This window comes from Hordeum vulgare, chromosome 1H (genome assembly GCF_904849725.1).
Source record: "Hordeum vulgare subsp. vulgare chromosome 1H, MorexV3_pseudomolecules_assembly, whole genome shotgun sequence".
Taxonomy (NCBI): domain Eukaryota; kingdom Viridiplantae; phylum Streptophyta; class Magnoliopsida; order Poales; family Poaceae; genus Hordeum; species Hordeum vulgare.
Genome location: NC_058518.1, coordinates 19,831,884 through 19,847,370, shown reverse-complemented (window position 1 = coordinate 19,847,370; position 15,487 = coordinate 19,831,884). Strand labels below are relative to the sequence as shown.

The 15,487-nt window shown below is 45.5% G+C and overlaps 2 protein-coding genes across 2 annotated transcripts; both read right to left on the bottom strand.

The window, feature by feature from the left end:
• Positions 1-9,583: 9,583 nt before the first annotated feature.
• On the bottom strand, positions 9,584-10,113 carry LOC123452127. Its single transcript, XM_045128753.1, has 2 exons — positions 10,027-10,113; positions 9,584-9,940 (listed from the first exon to the last, which is right to left on the bottom strand). The coding sequence occupies exon 2, from the start codon at positions 9,919-9,921 to the stop codon at positions 9,598-9,600; it is 324 nt and encodes a 107-aa protein (XP_044984688.1). The 5' UTR covers positions 9,922-9,940; positions 10,027-10,113; the 3' UTR covers positions 9,584-9,597.
• A 1,390-nt stretch (positions 10,114-11,503) lies between these two features.
• LOC123452028 (legumin A-like) lies at positions 11,504-14,621 on the bottom strand. The gene is made up of 3 exons (XM_045128635.1): positions 14,121-14,621; positions 12,021-12,750; positions 11,504-11,923 (listed from the first exon to the last, which is right to left on the bottom strand). Exons 1-3 carry the CDS (start codon positions 14,314-14,316, stop codon positions 11,773-11,775), a joined length of 1,077 nt encoding a protein of 358 aa, XP_044984570.1. The 5' UTR covers positions 14,317-14,621; the 3' UTR covers positions 11,504-11,772.
• Between the last annotated feature and the right edge of the window lie 866 nt (positions 14,622-15,487).

Here is a 15,487-nt window from a genome sequence, read left to right as displayed (position 1 = left end):
CCCAATTTATTGATTCGACACAAGGGGAGCCAAAGAATATTTATAAGCTTTAACCGTTGAGTTGTCAATTCAAACGCACCTGAAAGATACTTGCTTGGCAAGGGAAATAAAAGTGGCAAAGCAACAAAAGTAAAACGGCTAAAGTAAAGTAACTTGTAACTAGTAGGCTTAAAACACTGTAGGCTAAGGAGATGGATGGTTGGTCAAGGATGAGAGATATCATGTATTTCACTTGGGGCAAGGCACATAGAAAAGTAATGATCATCTAGGCATATATCAAACATTATGCATGTATCCCGAGGTAGTTGTGCGTGCTTGCAATAAGAACTTGCACAAAATCTTTTGTCCTACCATCCCGCTATCAACGGGGCCAAAAGGAACTTATGGAGATTAAGGTGCTCCTATCAAAGAGCACTGGAACAAAGCATTAACAATCAATGGATACATGGAGTCCTCAAACTATAGCCTATCCCCTTTGGTGTCCCAAGCTGTCACCATTGGGGTCGCCGGTTCCGGACTATAATAGGTGCATACTACTCATAGATAGGATCTAGCACACAAATATATTCATGAAAACATAATGAATTCAGATCTGAAATCATGGCACTCGGGCCCAAAGTGACAAGCATTAAGAGTAACAAATAGTAGCAAAGATGATAAACACCATAGTAGATGATAAGCAACATGCCCCCAACAATCCGACAAACTATTACAAGATCTAACTCATCCAATCTCTCCCATCCCCTTCACCTACAGCAGGGAATTACTCACACATGATGGGAGAAGCCATGGAAGGATGATGGAGTGGTGATGGTGATGACGATGGCGACGATTTCCCCTCTCCAGAGGCCAAAACAGCCTCCAAATTAGCTCTCCCGAATAAGAACCGAGGGTGGCGGCGGCTCCGCGTAGAGAACTTGCAAAACGAGTCATGTTCTGGAATTTCCTCATCACGGGTAAAAATAGGAGCCAAAGTAGGGCACCAGAGGGGGTGGGCCCTGCCTAGGAGGCCTCCCGGCGTGGCCAGGGGGCAGGCCGCGCTAGCTGGTCGCTTGGGGGCCCTGTGGCTCCCCTCTGGCCCATCTTCTGGCCCATGGTCCGTCCCGGTGCATGGATTTTCTCTCTTTTTATGGGATTTTTCCAAGACGTCTAAATATTCATTTTCCTGCACACAAGAAAACCATACAGGCAGCTCTGCTGATAAAAGTGTCAGTCCGGGTTAGTTTCATTCAAATCATGCAAGAATGAGGCCAAAACAATAGCAAATGTGTTTGGAAAAGTCGATACGTTTGAGACGTATCAGCCTTTCACACCCTTTTTGTCTTCCTTCCCCCATCATTATTCTCTTTGTCATCCTAAGTGCCAACATATCTTGCTTGCGCTCATCCATTGCATGAGTGCTCAATGTCAAAAGGGAGAGGATCATTTTGACTTGTGCCTGACTAGTGGTCTGGGGATGAGTCAAAATAAGATTTCGAAGGAGACCAAGTGTGAAGTTTTATTAGATTGAGTTCTCAATTAAACTATATAATATTTTTATGCTCTAAACCCATCTCCCACTTCTTGCACGCAAACACCATTTGGAGACTTTCGAGTCACGGACAGCGAGAGCTCTTGCACCTTTATGTTCTTACTTTGCTATTTTCAATACTAGATATAGACTCTTGCTTGTTATTGTCTTGACTTGAATTGCATATCTTACTTGCTTTCATTTGAAGTTCTTATATGTGTGTTAGCATGTCACCACAGAAATTATTTGTGTTATCATTTACCTACTCGAGGACGAGCGGGAATTAAGCTTGGGGATGTTGATACGTCCCAAATGTATCTGTAATTTCTGTTTGTTCCATGCTCTTTTGGGTGACATTATTATATGTTTTGCTACATTTTTATATCTTTTTACACATATTTGGACTAACCTACTAACTCAGTGCACCCAGTGCCAGTTTCTGTCTGCTGATGTCTTTTAATTGCAGGGACTTTACCCCAATTTCTCAGAGCCTCAAAAATTCCGAGAAAAATATATAAAAATCAGCGTGACGGAAGTTTCACGAAGCATCAAGGTGGGCGAGAGGGGAGCCAGACCCTGCCCAGGCAGCCACCCTGCGCGGCCCCCCTCCTGGCCACACCACCAGGCCGCCTGGGTGGAGGGTCCACCCCGTGGCGCCCTCCTTTGGCCTATATTTACCCCTCGGACGGAAAACCCTAGAGATATATCCAAAATCGCGAATTTCTCCACCGTTCCACCACCACAGCGCTTCCGAGATCGGGAGCGCCAGAAGACCTCTTCCCGGCACCCTACCGGAGGGAGGATTGACCTCCGGGAGCTTCTCCACCACCATGGATGCTTCCCGGACGTGCCGTGGGTAGTCCTCCTTGGACCATGAGTCCATGACCAGTAGTTATGTGATGTCTTCTCTCCAATCTTGTGCTTCAATGCTTAGCCCTTGTGAGTTGCCCTACATGACCAAGGCATCTATATAACTTACCTGCTGTTGCTATGCCGAGTTTGCTGGGATCCGATGGATTATGAGATTATGTTCAGATTGTGATGAGTTATATATTTGGTTCTCCTTTTATATTATGTTCTTGAGTAATTCATGCATGTTCTCTGTTGTTTTTATTGCTTGGGCCGATTAGTAGATTGTAACTCCAAGAGGGAGCGTTATGCATGATTGTGGGTTCATGCCCCCTAATGTTCAGCTTGAGTGACAGAAACATGAGACTAGGGGATGTGCTGTTGCCACCAGGGAGAAAACAATGGTGCTTGTGACCACGGTTGCAAGGATTGTTTACCTTACGCAAAGTCCGTTAATGCAGTTGTCCATTGCTTTGAGTTTACACTTTGGGTGGGGCTCGCAACTTAATACCAGCGAGATGTTCTGGATAGATATCTCAAGGTGGATGATTAGAGAGTAGATGTTGATGGATAAACGGTCTACTTGTCTTGGCGTACTGCCCATTACTTTTGAGCCTCTAACTTTCTAGTAGCATGATTAGCATTGCGGTGCGTTTATAATTCTGGCAATTGCCAAGCTGTAATTTGTTTACCCAGTATAGTTGTTTATCGTCTTTTGGGAGATAGACATCACTAGTGAACATCATGGGACTCTGGTCCATATTACCATCATTGTTTACACCTCCATCATTTACTGCTTTTATTTACTTTTTCGTTGCAATCACTTTCGCTATTCCCGCTTGTGTTTTGATCCTTTGCAAACTACAAGGCCGGAGAGATTAACAACCTCTCTGAACTCATTGGGAGCAAAGTTACTTGTTATGTGTGCAGTTTCACGTCTTCTGCTAGCGCCAGAGCAACGGACACCTACTTGTTGATCCTCAGAGTCCTCCTGGTTCCATAAACCTTACAGTCCCCGTGTAAGGGAAATCAGCTGCTGACTACATCTCCACCTTCCACTTGGGTAACCAACGAGGGGCGAGAAGTATATCCATCAACTCATCATCACATGCCAATATTCTACAACTTTCATATACTTTCGGCAACATTTTATATTAATTTTTGGGACTAACTTACTTATCGAGTGCCCAGTGGCAATTTCTGATTTTTGTGTGTTTTTTGTTTCGCAGAAATTCCATATCAAACGGGCTCCTAACGCGATAAAAATTTACGGAGTTTTTTTGGAATATATGTGAATTTTGGAAGTCGGAATTGATGCAACACGGTGCCCGAGGGACGCACAAGCCAACATGACTGTTGTTTTCTTTCCATGTTGTGACCATGGTTTCCAGGGATGTGTTACTCTTTGGTGGTTGCACCAATGGCATGAATTGTAGTGGTTGAACCCCTCTACAACTTGGTGCCACAAGTTTGTTCATAGGACTTTACATCATAGTTTTATTCCTTGTCAAAGTTGTTATTCTGTTGGAAATTGCAGCAAGAGAAAATCTGTGATTTTTACTAAGTCTGAGATTCTGTTATTATTTTCTTGTCCTATTACTTTCATGCTAGTAAGTTTTCTGTGGGGATTTAGCCCAAGCTATGAACTGGTGATTTGTAGCATTTGGGATTCTCTTAGTCCTTTACTAAGGGATTTATCAAGAATTAATGCCCCCATTATGGATGTGCACAAGTTGATCCAAAAAAATTCTGATCTCATCTACGTACCCTAGCTAGCTTCTATATGTCATGTTGTCTTGTGTCAAAGTATTGAAGATATCTATTGCTTCATCATTAGCCAGAAGTAACAGGCGCATGATGGTACGAAGCTCTTCAAAGTTGTTTTGGAATGGAGTTCCTGATAGGATAATTCGCTTTTTGGTACGAAGTTCAACAAAGGCCTTCCAAATAGCGATATTCGAAAGGCTCTTGGTGAACTTCGTACCAAAAAGCTAATTATCCTATCAGGAACTACATTCCAAAACAACTTTGGAGAGCTTCGTACCATCATGTGTTTGTTACTTCCGGCTAATGATGAAGCCATGGTTTTCTTGAATCCTTTGAGACTAGACAACATGACATATAGAAGGATAGATGAGATCACGAAAAATATGGACCATTTTCTGCACAACCGGAATGGCGCAATTTTGTTAAATCCCTTAAAAGTTAAGAGAATCCGTTATGATTCTGAACCTTGTTCCTAGCCAGGACTAAAGGTTCCTCGTATATAAGAAAACACAATCCAAGCATTTAAAAATGTTAAATTTGCATAGAATTTGTTCTCGAATGCTATGGACAATACCGGCGGAGAAGGAGAAGAGGACCTGTTCGAGATCATATGCTCCCCAATACCAGATGAGAATGAAGAAGATGATGGCTCGCAATATCTGAACAATACCGGTGATTGTATGATGTTCGATGAATACCAACGAATAGATGAAGTCCAGAACAATGATAACGAAGGAAATGTTGTTCTTGAAATAACAAACACCGACGAGGTATATTTATATAAGGCATCTTGTGATCATCATATGTTTCAATTGATTTGTATCTATATATTGGCAAATCGATCTTTCTTCTTTTAGCCCTCTGGATCGAGCAAATCTTCTACAAGCAGCAGGGCAGTTCGAGGCCCGGCCAAAATGTTGCCGGCTCGCGTAATGTACAACATCGATGCCATCAAACCTAATGCCATCAAATTTTTGCTCGACCAGGTCATAGATCCCAAAGGAGAATACCATTACAAGATGTAATGTCTCCACGTAATATCTGCAAATTGTCTGAGAAATTGTATATATACATGTATATGTGTGAATGGTCGTGCGAGAAATTCGATGATATATATATGATCGGTTCTACGAAAAATTCTATTTTTATATATGCATAACATATACAATATGTAATAGCGTAAAATATGTTTAAAATGAAAGAATTAAATGGAAAACACAAAATTAAAAGGAAAAATAAACCAAAAACCCAAAACCCCTAAACCCTTTAGTCCCGGTTGGTGGGTGTAACCAACCAATCGCGACTAAAGGCCCCCAGCCCCCCGGGGCAGGCTCGTGCAACGTGGTCGGCATTCGGTCCCGGTTCATGACAAACCGGCACTAAAGGGGGGGGATTTAGTCCCCACCCTTTAGTGTCGGTTGCAGAACAGGCACTAAAGGTCCTTACGAACCAAGAATATTGCCTGATTCTCCACTAGTGTGCTACTACTACTACCGTTCGTGGGCTCGTTGGGCCCCGTTTAGCAGTAGCGTTTTTTACAATTCCACCACTACTGCTAAGGCCTTACAATATCGCTTGGCCGAGCCAGCGCTACTACTAAGTAGCAGCAGCGCATGCTTTATTACAACGCTACTAATAGGGTCCTACCTATAAGGTTTTTTCTACTAGTGCAATCGCGAAAAGTTCTTGCCCAACTCACATGTATTGATGAGTGGTATTGAATAATAATAATTTAGACATGGTTCCCTAGACAGACAAGTGGAGGCACACACTTCCTCCAAGCTCTATGCAACGCACAGGCTACACATGTAGGAAAGAGCTAGGATCCACAATGACATGGTCGTGAATGCAATCATTCCAGGAAAGAAGAGGCAATTACTTCGGTGGCCATAGTGATGGACGTGGCTTTCATGCCGCGTGGGATCCCTCCAACGGTGTTGCCTACCTGTCGTCCTTAAAGCAAGTACAATAGAATAACGTAGACGGGTTGTAAGACTTAAAATAATATATTTGTGATGAGTTGAAAAAAAGAGAAGAGGAGAAAGAAGATAAGCGGGCTACAAACTAACAGCCGGCTGTAACGCGTGTTTCTAGACACTATGTGAGAGAGGATGATGGGCCTTGTTTCAATAAAGTAGTACTTATTTACATCAACATATTGTACTTGCGGGCTATAAGCTTGACTATAGATGATGTGTCAATATCATATAACCAACAGCTGGCTGTACTATTAACCATGCTCTTACAGAGCCACTCCTCCATGGTGTGATCCATGGAGATGTGTCTGAAAGCGAGGCTTCCCCGCAGCACGGACGCACCTCAGACGGTTGTGCACCAGAGAGGCCTCCCACACACCACACGCGATAGGAGCCGGTGACCACTTGGATGACATGTCTCCCAGCGGCGATCTGGTTACTCGGTGGCAAATTTGACAAATTTGATTCAGGAGCCAAAACATTTTACAAACTAAACTATGTTTGAAATTTTTTCACCCAGCTAATCCTTTTGTGTGATCAGGGCCGGTCCTATGTTTCGGGATGCCCTAAGCGAACTTAATGACATGGACCCTTATGTTCTAAGACCATATATTTTTAATTTAAAATTTAACTATAATGATTGACTGACTTCAGGACAATAATAATAATAAAAAATTTAACTTACTAAATCGACAATAGTGATACTAAAAAGATAGAGAAATGAAACTAAAATGACATGATTACCTTAAATAAGAACAAAATTTTGACTGACTCCATCAACAACAATAATAATTTAATTCTTCAGAAAAAGTTTCTTAAGGCGTTTCTTGATGTAAAGTCATTAAAGGCACAATCAAGATCATTGTCCAAGATATCCTTCTCAATGCAGCACATAACCAACCATTCAATCTATCTTGCAACATAGTAGACCTCAAATAATTTTTCAGTAGTTTCAGTTTAGAGAAATAGAGGATGCAAATAGGAATAAAGGATACAAAGAATTAGGAATTTATACATTAAATGATTAAAACCCTAGACATACATGGAAAAGTACTTGAATTACTAAATAAAGATGGATGGATGGACTACTGGATGGATGGATGACGCTGTTTCTGCTGTTGATTACTCCTTCTGATTCTGAATTTTGATGTATGGATGGAGCCGCGTACAGATGCCGGAATCACGCAGATGGATGGATGGGGCCTCGTACAGATGCAATAATACTTGTCTCCAACGCTCCTTCTCCTCGTACAGATGCAGAATACTTGTCTCCAACGCTGCTTGCCTGCTTCGGATGCAGGTGTTAGATCAAGACGTCGCCCTGCACTGCTGCGCAATAATGTTGTCTGCTGATGGATGGATGGCCGGACTGCCGGTCGGTCGGCGCCCCGATGCATGCAGCGGTGACAAGCCAGCCGAGACGCCGCAGTAATGTAAGCCGACGATCCATTTGATGAGGGCATTGGAGATGAGGCCTCGAGCCGTCGAGGCGACCGGAAGACAAAGCCGCGAACAGGTTTTTTCGAGGCGACCATTGAAAACGATCCTACGGCGTGTGTGTAGCAATTGATCGCGGGCTTAGCCATCTAATTTCTTATATTTTGTATTTTTATATATTTTTAATAAGCTATATTGTATATACATATTATATTATGGACCCCTTCTGCGTGGGCCCTAGGTCATCGTCCCGCCGGCCATACACCAGGGCTAGTCCTGTGTGTGACGCCCGACAGTCAGACGTCACACTACACTGTGTAACGTTTTTGTCTTAGGCGCCACACAGTATAGTGTGGCGCCTATGACTTAGACGCAACACTAGGTCTCAGACGTCACACAATTTAGCGTCGGGCATCATCGGGCACCACACAGCATAGTGTGGCGCCTAAGACAAAGGCGTCACATAAAAGGATCAGTTGGGTGAATTTTTTTCATACATAGTTCAGTTTTTGAATTAGTTTGGTTTTTAGGTTAAATTTGTTAATTTTGCCTACTCGGGTTGGCTCCACACGTGCTCTCAATCCGCTATCCCAACACATCCATGAGCCGCCTCCATTCGTTGTGCCCGCCCACACCATGCTGCTTTAGAACAAACAGAGGGTTATCTTCCCGGGAAGCCATTGGCGCTAGATATATGATTGCGGCCACGTGAAAAAGACACAGGGTTCTAGATCGAGCGACGGAACAAAATGGGTGGAGATGGAGGAGGGTTGAACGAAACCAAAATTAACATATCCTTGTCAAAAAAGAAACCAAAATTAACATATGATGAGGAAGGACAGTACAGTGGATGCATGGGTAAGTGAAGGAAACCGAATATTTGATTGAGTTGGAATATTTGAACCCATGAGGACGGGTCTCGGCGTGCACACATCGATACAAAATAAACCAATGAGGAGGGATGAAGAGGTGAACGAATGAGAGAAAAAAAATATAAGAGGGAAAAGTCGACGCGGCGGGGTGATGTTGGATGTGGAGGCAAAAATAGATTGTGTATGCAAAAATAAATCGTGTGTACCGGACTAACAACTCTCCTTTTAGGGATAGAGATATATGTGATTCGATAATATAAATATATATACAATTTGGTAAGATAAGAAATATATCATTCTTTTTGTATTACGAAAGTTGTAACTGTCATTTAATAGTAGAGATAATGATGACAATAAATGGCGGCACATTGAGGAATATTTTATTTTGTTTTGAAAGTTTATGAAGAAAATTATCATGTCTGTCTTCTCAGAAGGTGATCTCACATACATGATATAATCTCTAAATTCTTAATTACCTATTATTTAATTGATTAAATTGTATCAGCACCTGCCAAAGCAAGTATAAAACACAAAGCTGCAAAGGGCGCTCTCCCCCATCAGCCGCCACATGGGAAAACGACTATGCACCGTGTGTTGTTTAGATTTTTCCAAGATAATGATAACAATAAATAGCGGCACATTGAGGAATATTTTATTTTGTTTTATTTACCTATTATTTACCTATTTTTGTATTATTTTATTAAATTTTTTAATGAAAAGTACAAAATAAATCAATGAAAGAGGGTGATGAAAGGTAGGATTAAATAAAACCAGACAAAAAACCCGGGTAAGAAGCTATCAACTCTTCTTTTAGGAGTAGAGACGAGTTTGTGACCAGTTTCAACTTATATCGGCCACCATGATTGCAGTGCTTCTTCAGTTCATGTAGCGTGTATTTTCAAAAATCTCGAAAAGAAAAAAAAGGGCTCAGTGGCGCCCGGAATCCAATACCAATTTTCGATTTCCGACGAGACCTACATATATATTTGCTCCATTAGAGTCGTCGCCGATATCACAGTGCTTCCTATGCTCGTGCCACATGCATCCTCCATCTACAGTCTATTAAATCTGCTTTCATCTACTGGAAAACAACTGCATGTATATATTGTGGAGTGCACTTTCAAGTTTTTGACACGATATATATACACGCTGAAAGAACCCAACATTGTCACTCACTCCTTCAAATTCAAACCGCGGTGGCCAGCGAGATATGCTCCGCTTCCTGATCAGCACCGGCCGTGGGTCCAGTAGTCTGAAGCTGCGCCGAACCGCTCGCGCCGCCGGCGACCTCCAGGCGGAACAGCCCGTCGGGCGGGGTGTGGGACGGCGCGGCCGTCTCGAGCAGAACGTAGGACGCGATCCCGAGCACGACGGCGATGAGCGAGGAGAGGGACGCCGTCGGGAAGCTCCCGACCGTCCCCGGCTCCCTGCACGCGTACGAGGTCGGGGTTTTCGAGATCGGCGCCTCCTCCCGCGAGCTCTCCGTCACGCCGACGATGAACATCGCCATTGCCACGATCGTTAGAGCCCTGCACAGCGAGAGCACGTCGGTTTGTACGTCTTTAGACTCGTCAACTCGGTGAGAGATAGAGAGAGAGAGTTATGGCTAACGGACCAGGAGAAGATGGAGAGGATGATGCCGAGCCTGCGCCGCTTGGACGGCGGAGGAGGCGCCGGCCGGCGCCGCTTGGTCCAGCAGCAGCACAGGCACACGCACCAGCCGCTGGCGTAGGCGGCGACGATGACCTGGTTGATGAACACCAGGAACACCCCCAGGATGCCGAGCCCGGTCGCCGGCGGGCTCCGGTACACGCAGTTCGTCCCGTCGTACTCCACGGACTACACATACACATACACACACCCAAGCAAGCTCAGCTAGCACAGAACAGATGAGTACGATCGAGCTGATGAAATGAGAATTGTGATGCTCGATCCATGCCTTGGAGCTGTAGGAGTCGGCGACGAAGCCGATGGTGACCGCGACCGAGCCGAGGAAGCCCAGGACCGTGCACACCAGCACCGCGTCTTTCTCCATGTCGACCGGAGTGAGCAAACGGCTCTAGGAGACAAGCACGGCGTGTTGATCCATCACTTCTGCAGTTCCGCTGGTTAAAATTTATCAGTTTTGTACAACCAAGTCCAAGCATGATTTGGTCGCCGAAAGCTCAAGATCAGGTTATTTAGCAGCATGTGGGCGTAGTTTATCGTCCCACTGATGTGAACCTGTGGAAAATATATTTTGGATCTGCCAAAACAAGCAACTGGAAGCTATAACTTCAAAGTTTTTGTATATCACGTAGACTGATACATAATGTCAAAGTTTTTCTTTCGAATTAGAAAGAAAGGCACTGAAGAAATTGAAAACAACAAGTGGGCGCCTGCACAAAAACCGAAGTCAAGTAAAGGCATCAGGAAAAGTGTTTCCAAATCCTAATATTGTATTCCAACGGGAGATGTTCTGAAGAAATAGTTACAAAAGGTTGAAACAGAAGTAAAAAAGCACGCCAGGCAAACAAGGAGTAATTAAACAGCATTCGAGCAGTCACGTACTGAAGAAATATAAAACAGGGGTACTTTTAACAAGTGGGGGCCTGCTCAGAATGAACATGAGGCAACCCAAAAAAACTGAAGCCACACAAAGACAGCATGGGAAATAAAAATAGAATTGCTATGAAGATCATGTGTAAAAAGAAGTGTTCTAAATCTCAAAACAGAAGAAGTGAAAAATAGTCACAAAATTGAAGCATAGAAGGAAAAATTGAACAGCATATAGCACAGCAGGCAAACAATTTCACACGAATATAACGATCGATTGCGTTCTGAGCCCAGCTCGGACGGCAACAAACATGCTCACTCGATTTAACCGACGATGACCTGACAGTAACATTCTGTACTGCCAGGGGCATAACAACTAAGATAAATTGGCAGAACCACCACCAGCTCAACGGACAGAGTCAACCACGCTCAAAGAGTTTCAATCTCAAAACAGAAGAAGTGAAGAAATAGTCACAAAAGAGGAAGTTATGAAGAAACAGAAAAGAAGCACGCCAATAAGGAGAAACTAAACAGCATATAGCAACACAGGCAAACAATTTCACCAGAATTTAACGGTCGATTGCATTCATCAGTTCTGAGCCCAGATCGGCCGGCAACAAACACTCACACTCGATTTAACCGACGACGACCCGACAGCAACATTCTGTTCTGCCAGGAGGAACTAAGATAGATTCGCAGAGGTGATCGATTAAAACCACCAGCAGCTCAACCAACAGACTCAATCACGCCCATAGAGTTTCAATCTCCTAACTAAAATTTATTTATTCCTGCCTAAGGCGACCGGCCGATGCGCGACGAATGGCTCCTAGTTGGGGGCGAAGAAAATCTCGGAGTCCAGCCTCTTGGACCGGAAGAGCTTCTCCATCTCCGGCGTGGTGTTGAACGACGCCTCCAGCACCTCCGGCGAGATGGCCTTCCACACCGAGGTCTTCCCAGCAAGGTGGCTGAAGATCGGGCTGCACACATACAACATCATTAGCATTAGCTCGAAAGTCATGCATGAAATACAGAGTAATGCAATGCTGGCAACCAGTTTCAGGTACTCATTCTTACTTGGGGGTGGTGATGATAGAGAACCACTCCATGCCGGAGGCATCAGCGATCTTGGACACGACGTGGAAGCGGGGCACGATGAAGAGGCTGCCGCCCTCAATGCGGGTCTCCAGCACACGCTTGCCGTCAGGGCCAACGACCTGAACGCGGCCGCTGCCACGGACGATATAGGTCACCTGGTACGCTGAGTCACAGGAGAAGCCCGGGGAGCACATGGAGTGGGCGTCGATCCTGACAAGGTCAGCACCGAGCCCAACCTCCTTCACCAGGGGCAGGTTCACCGTGTTGAGCACCACCACGCGGCCACCGTTGGGGATGTCCACGTCAAGCTTGGCCTCAAGGCAGTTGAGGGCCATGTCCTTGCGGTCAGCATCAACCGGCTCCGGCAGCTTCTGCCCGGCAGAGAGCTTAACAATGCCAGAGGCTGGCTGGCTGGAGACGAGCTTGGCAGCGTCGTCCTCCTTGAGGTCCCAGGCACGGCCGACAAACTCGGTGGAGAAGCCGGTGAAGATACCGCTGGCACCGGTGAGCTGGAAGTTGGTGAACTGGCCAGGCCTGTGGCCCTTGGAGGTGTCGCCGAGGAAGAGGACGACGAGCTCAGTGGCAGACTCGGGGGTGTTGTGCCACCAGGTGACCACCCCAAAGGGGAGCGCCAGAGCGTCACCCTCCTTCACGGCGACCACCTTCTCCTTGGTGGCCTCAGGCAGCACAATGCCGCAGGTTCCCTTGCCTATCAATTAGGGATAAAAACCAGCATCAGTCAAAAGTTGGCAAGCAGTGAAAGAATGTTCCAACAAATTACTACCAATAATTACTGCAACGAAATACCAAACGGGGCAAATATTTGGATAGTTACTCTGTACATGCTATAAATGATCAAAACAGTTGATCATAAAAATTAACAGCAACAAAATTCCTAAAACAGATGATGTGACAATAGTATACGGTGGCATCATAATAAAAAGTACTGCATTGAGCAATTTCTTCAACAGTTTATTTAAGCAACGAAATTCCTAACAGACATGGATCATCACAAATTTCTTGTGTTAAAACTAGAGGGGCCGTCATGGATGCCCAAGTTGTGACATCAGAGAAGGATTTAAATAAAACAACAGGCTGGGACACAATTATGGCATGCTGAATTGATAAAGAGAGATGAACGATCACGACCTCTTAAACAAAAGGGAATTAATCAAAACGATAACGAGAATAATTCAATAAAGTACTAGAATAAGATATACTCCCTCCGTCCCAAAATAACTATCTCAAGCTTAGTACAACTTTGTACTAGAGCTAGTACAAAGTTGAGACACTTATTTTGGGACGGAGGGAGTAGCTGTGAACAAACTAGTGTTGTCATTGATTCCAGATGAGTGGGATGTGATGCAGACAGTTAAGCTGACGAAACTAAACAATTATAGCATGATTTCTGAGCTCATGTATTCGACAGATATATAATCTAGGAGAGCGACGACTCTGCTCAATTCCAATCTATTACTGCATTCGATATAAACAACAGACTAAAACCAACAAATTCTATTCATCCACGACCATCTACAATATAAAATTCAGCAAGTACTGCAAAACTACTTTTTTTTTTTTTTGTTAAACTGAACTGACGAAACTAAACAACTAGCACGATTTCAGAAGTGATCACACCGTGCAGCCGACAGACAAATCACGAGAGCGACGAGTCTGCCCAATTCCGATCCACAACTGCATCCGATCTAAACCAGAGACTGAAACCAACAGACTCCAATCTGTTGACTGCATTCGATCCACACAACGGATCGAACCCAACTAAGATCGATTAACCCGCGACCTTCTACAATTCGGTAAAGTAGAGCAACAGTATCTGTTTTCTTGTTAAACTGAACCGACGAAACTAAACAACCAGCACGATTTCATCGTTGATGGAGGCAAAAGGTAAACTTCCGATCCAAACCAGAGAGTGGAACCAAACAGAGTCGATCGATCAAACACGCGGCCATGCACGAACCGGAAATCCGGGGGACCGAACAGAGCGGGGTGGGAACAGCCCGGCACGGATCGACCGAGCCCGGAGACGGATTGGTGGGAGGGACGGGTGTATATGCGCACCTTGGAGGACGTAGGCGACCTTGGCGGAGTCGGAGTAGCTGGGGAGCGACATGCCGCCGGCGGCGAGCGAGAGCTTGGCGGCCCCGATGGAGGCGACGCCGAGCATGGGCAGCTCCGCCGGGCTCCACTCGTAGTAGGCGCCGCCCTCGCCGCCGTACGCCTTTGCCGGCTGCCTCGGGGTCAGATCCACCGCCATCGCCGCCGAACGATCGATCAAAGAGGGTGGTTGGTTGGCTGGCTGGAAGGGGAACTGGTTGCCGTGGCGAGCAGGAAGGAGGGTGCGATGAGGCGGTGTGGGATCGGTCGATCGATCGGGCGCCGCCTATTTATAGCCCCAGAGAAGGAATTTTTTTTTTTTACCGGTAGTTGGATTAGGATTGTGTTTAGCCCCGCCCAACTGGCCGTGGTTAGCGGGGGGAGTTCGTCTTATCCCCGCTAACGAACCAACTAACTAACCGCCTTCCGTTCTCCCTCCCTCCCGAGCGGACGTTGGGGACGCCCGGCGCTGACTGCCGGGGCCCGCCGGTCCGTTCGCCGGGCCCGCTTGGCAGTGGACGAGGGGCACTTTCTCTCTTGGATGCTGTTGAACGGAGCTGGCTTCTTCATTTGTTTGTTGGTTAGTTGAGGAATTATTGGCTCTCTTTTTTTGGAAACAATAATAATAATAATAATAAAGTAAAGGAAAAAACTTCACGGGATTTCTCATCTTGCCATGATTATAGATATAGAAGGAGAAAAAAAAGAAGAGAAAAGAAAAAGGCGCGACACGGGTATGGCGTGGGCACGGGGAAGCGCACGTCTGTCTCCGGAATCGTCCCCGCGCGCCTGTCGAGCGGACGGGTCCTGAAAACCGTAGCAAAATCTTTTCTTTTTTTTTTTTTGTTGTTTTTGCGGGGTAGCAAGATATTCCCGGCTCGGAAGATGATGAAGCCTCTGCATCTGGGAGCAGTTGAGTGACGCAACGGGCTTGCGAACGTACGTACGTGCCCATCATCGCCCGTGAGCACGAACCGGGAACCTTTTTTTTTTCTTTCTATTTCTTTCTGACGTAGAATGGTTGTGGGAGGAATCGATCCGTGGTCACGCGTTTGTGGTGTTAATTGTTCCCCACTCAGCTCGCGGCTCGGGTCCACTGGCAGAGCTACATGTAGCTCAGCAGGGGCCACGGCCTCTCAACCCAGATAAGGGTCGGTTCTTTTCTTGTCTTTCAAAATAGGGGACGGCTGCTACGAATCACCGGATGGTTTTTTTTTTAAGATTAACGTGTTCAGCTTATGGATTAGCATGTTGGTGGTCGTTGGATCTGGACAGCTTCACTGCAGTAGCGAAGCCTTGGCGGAGTTTCAACCCAGCACCGAGGGCGTCCG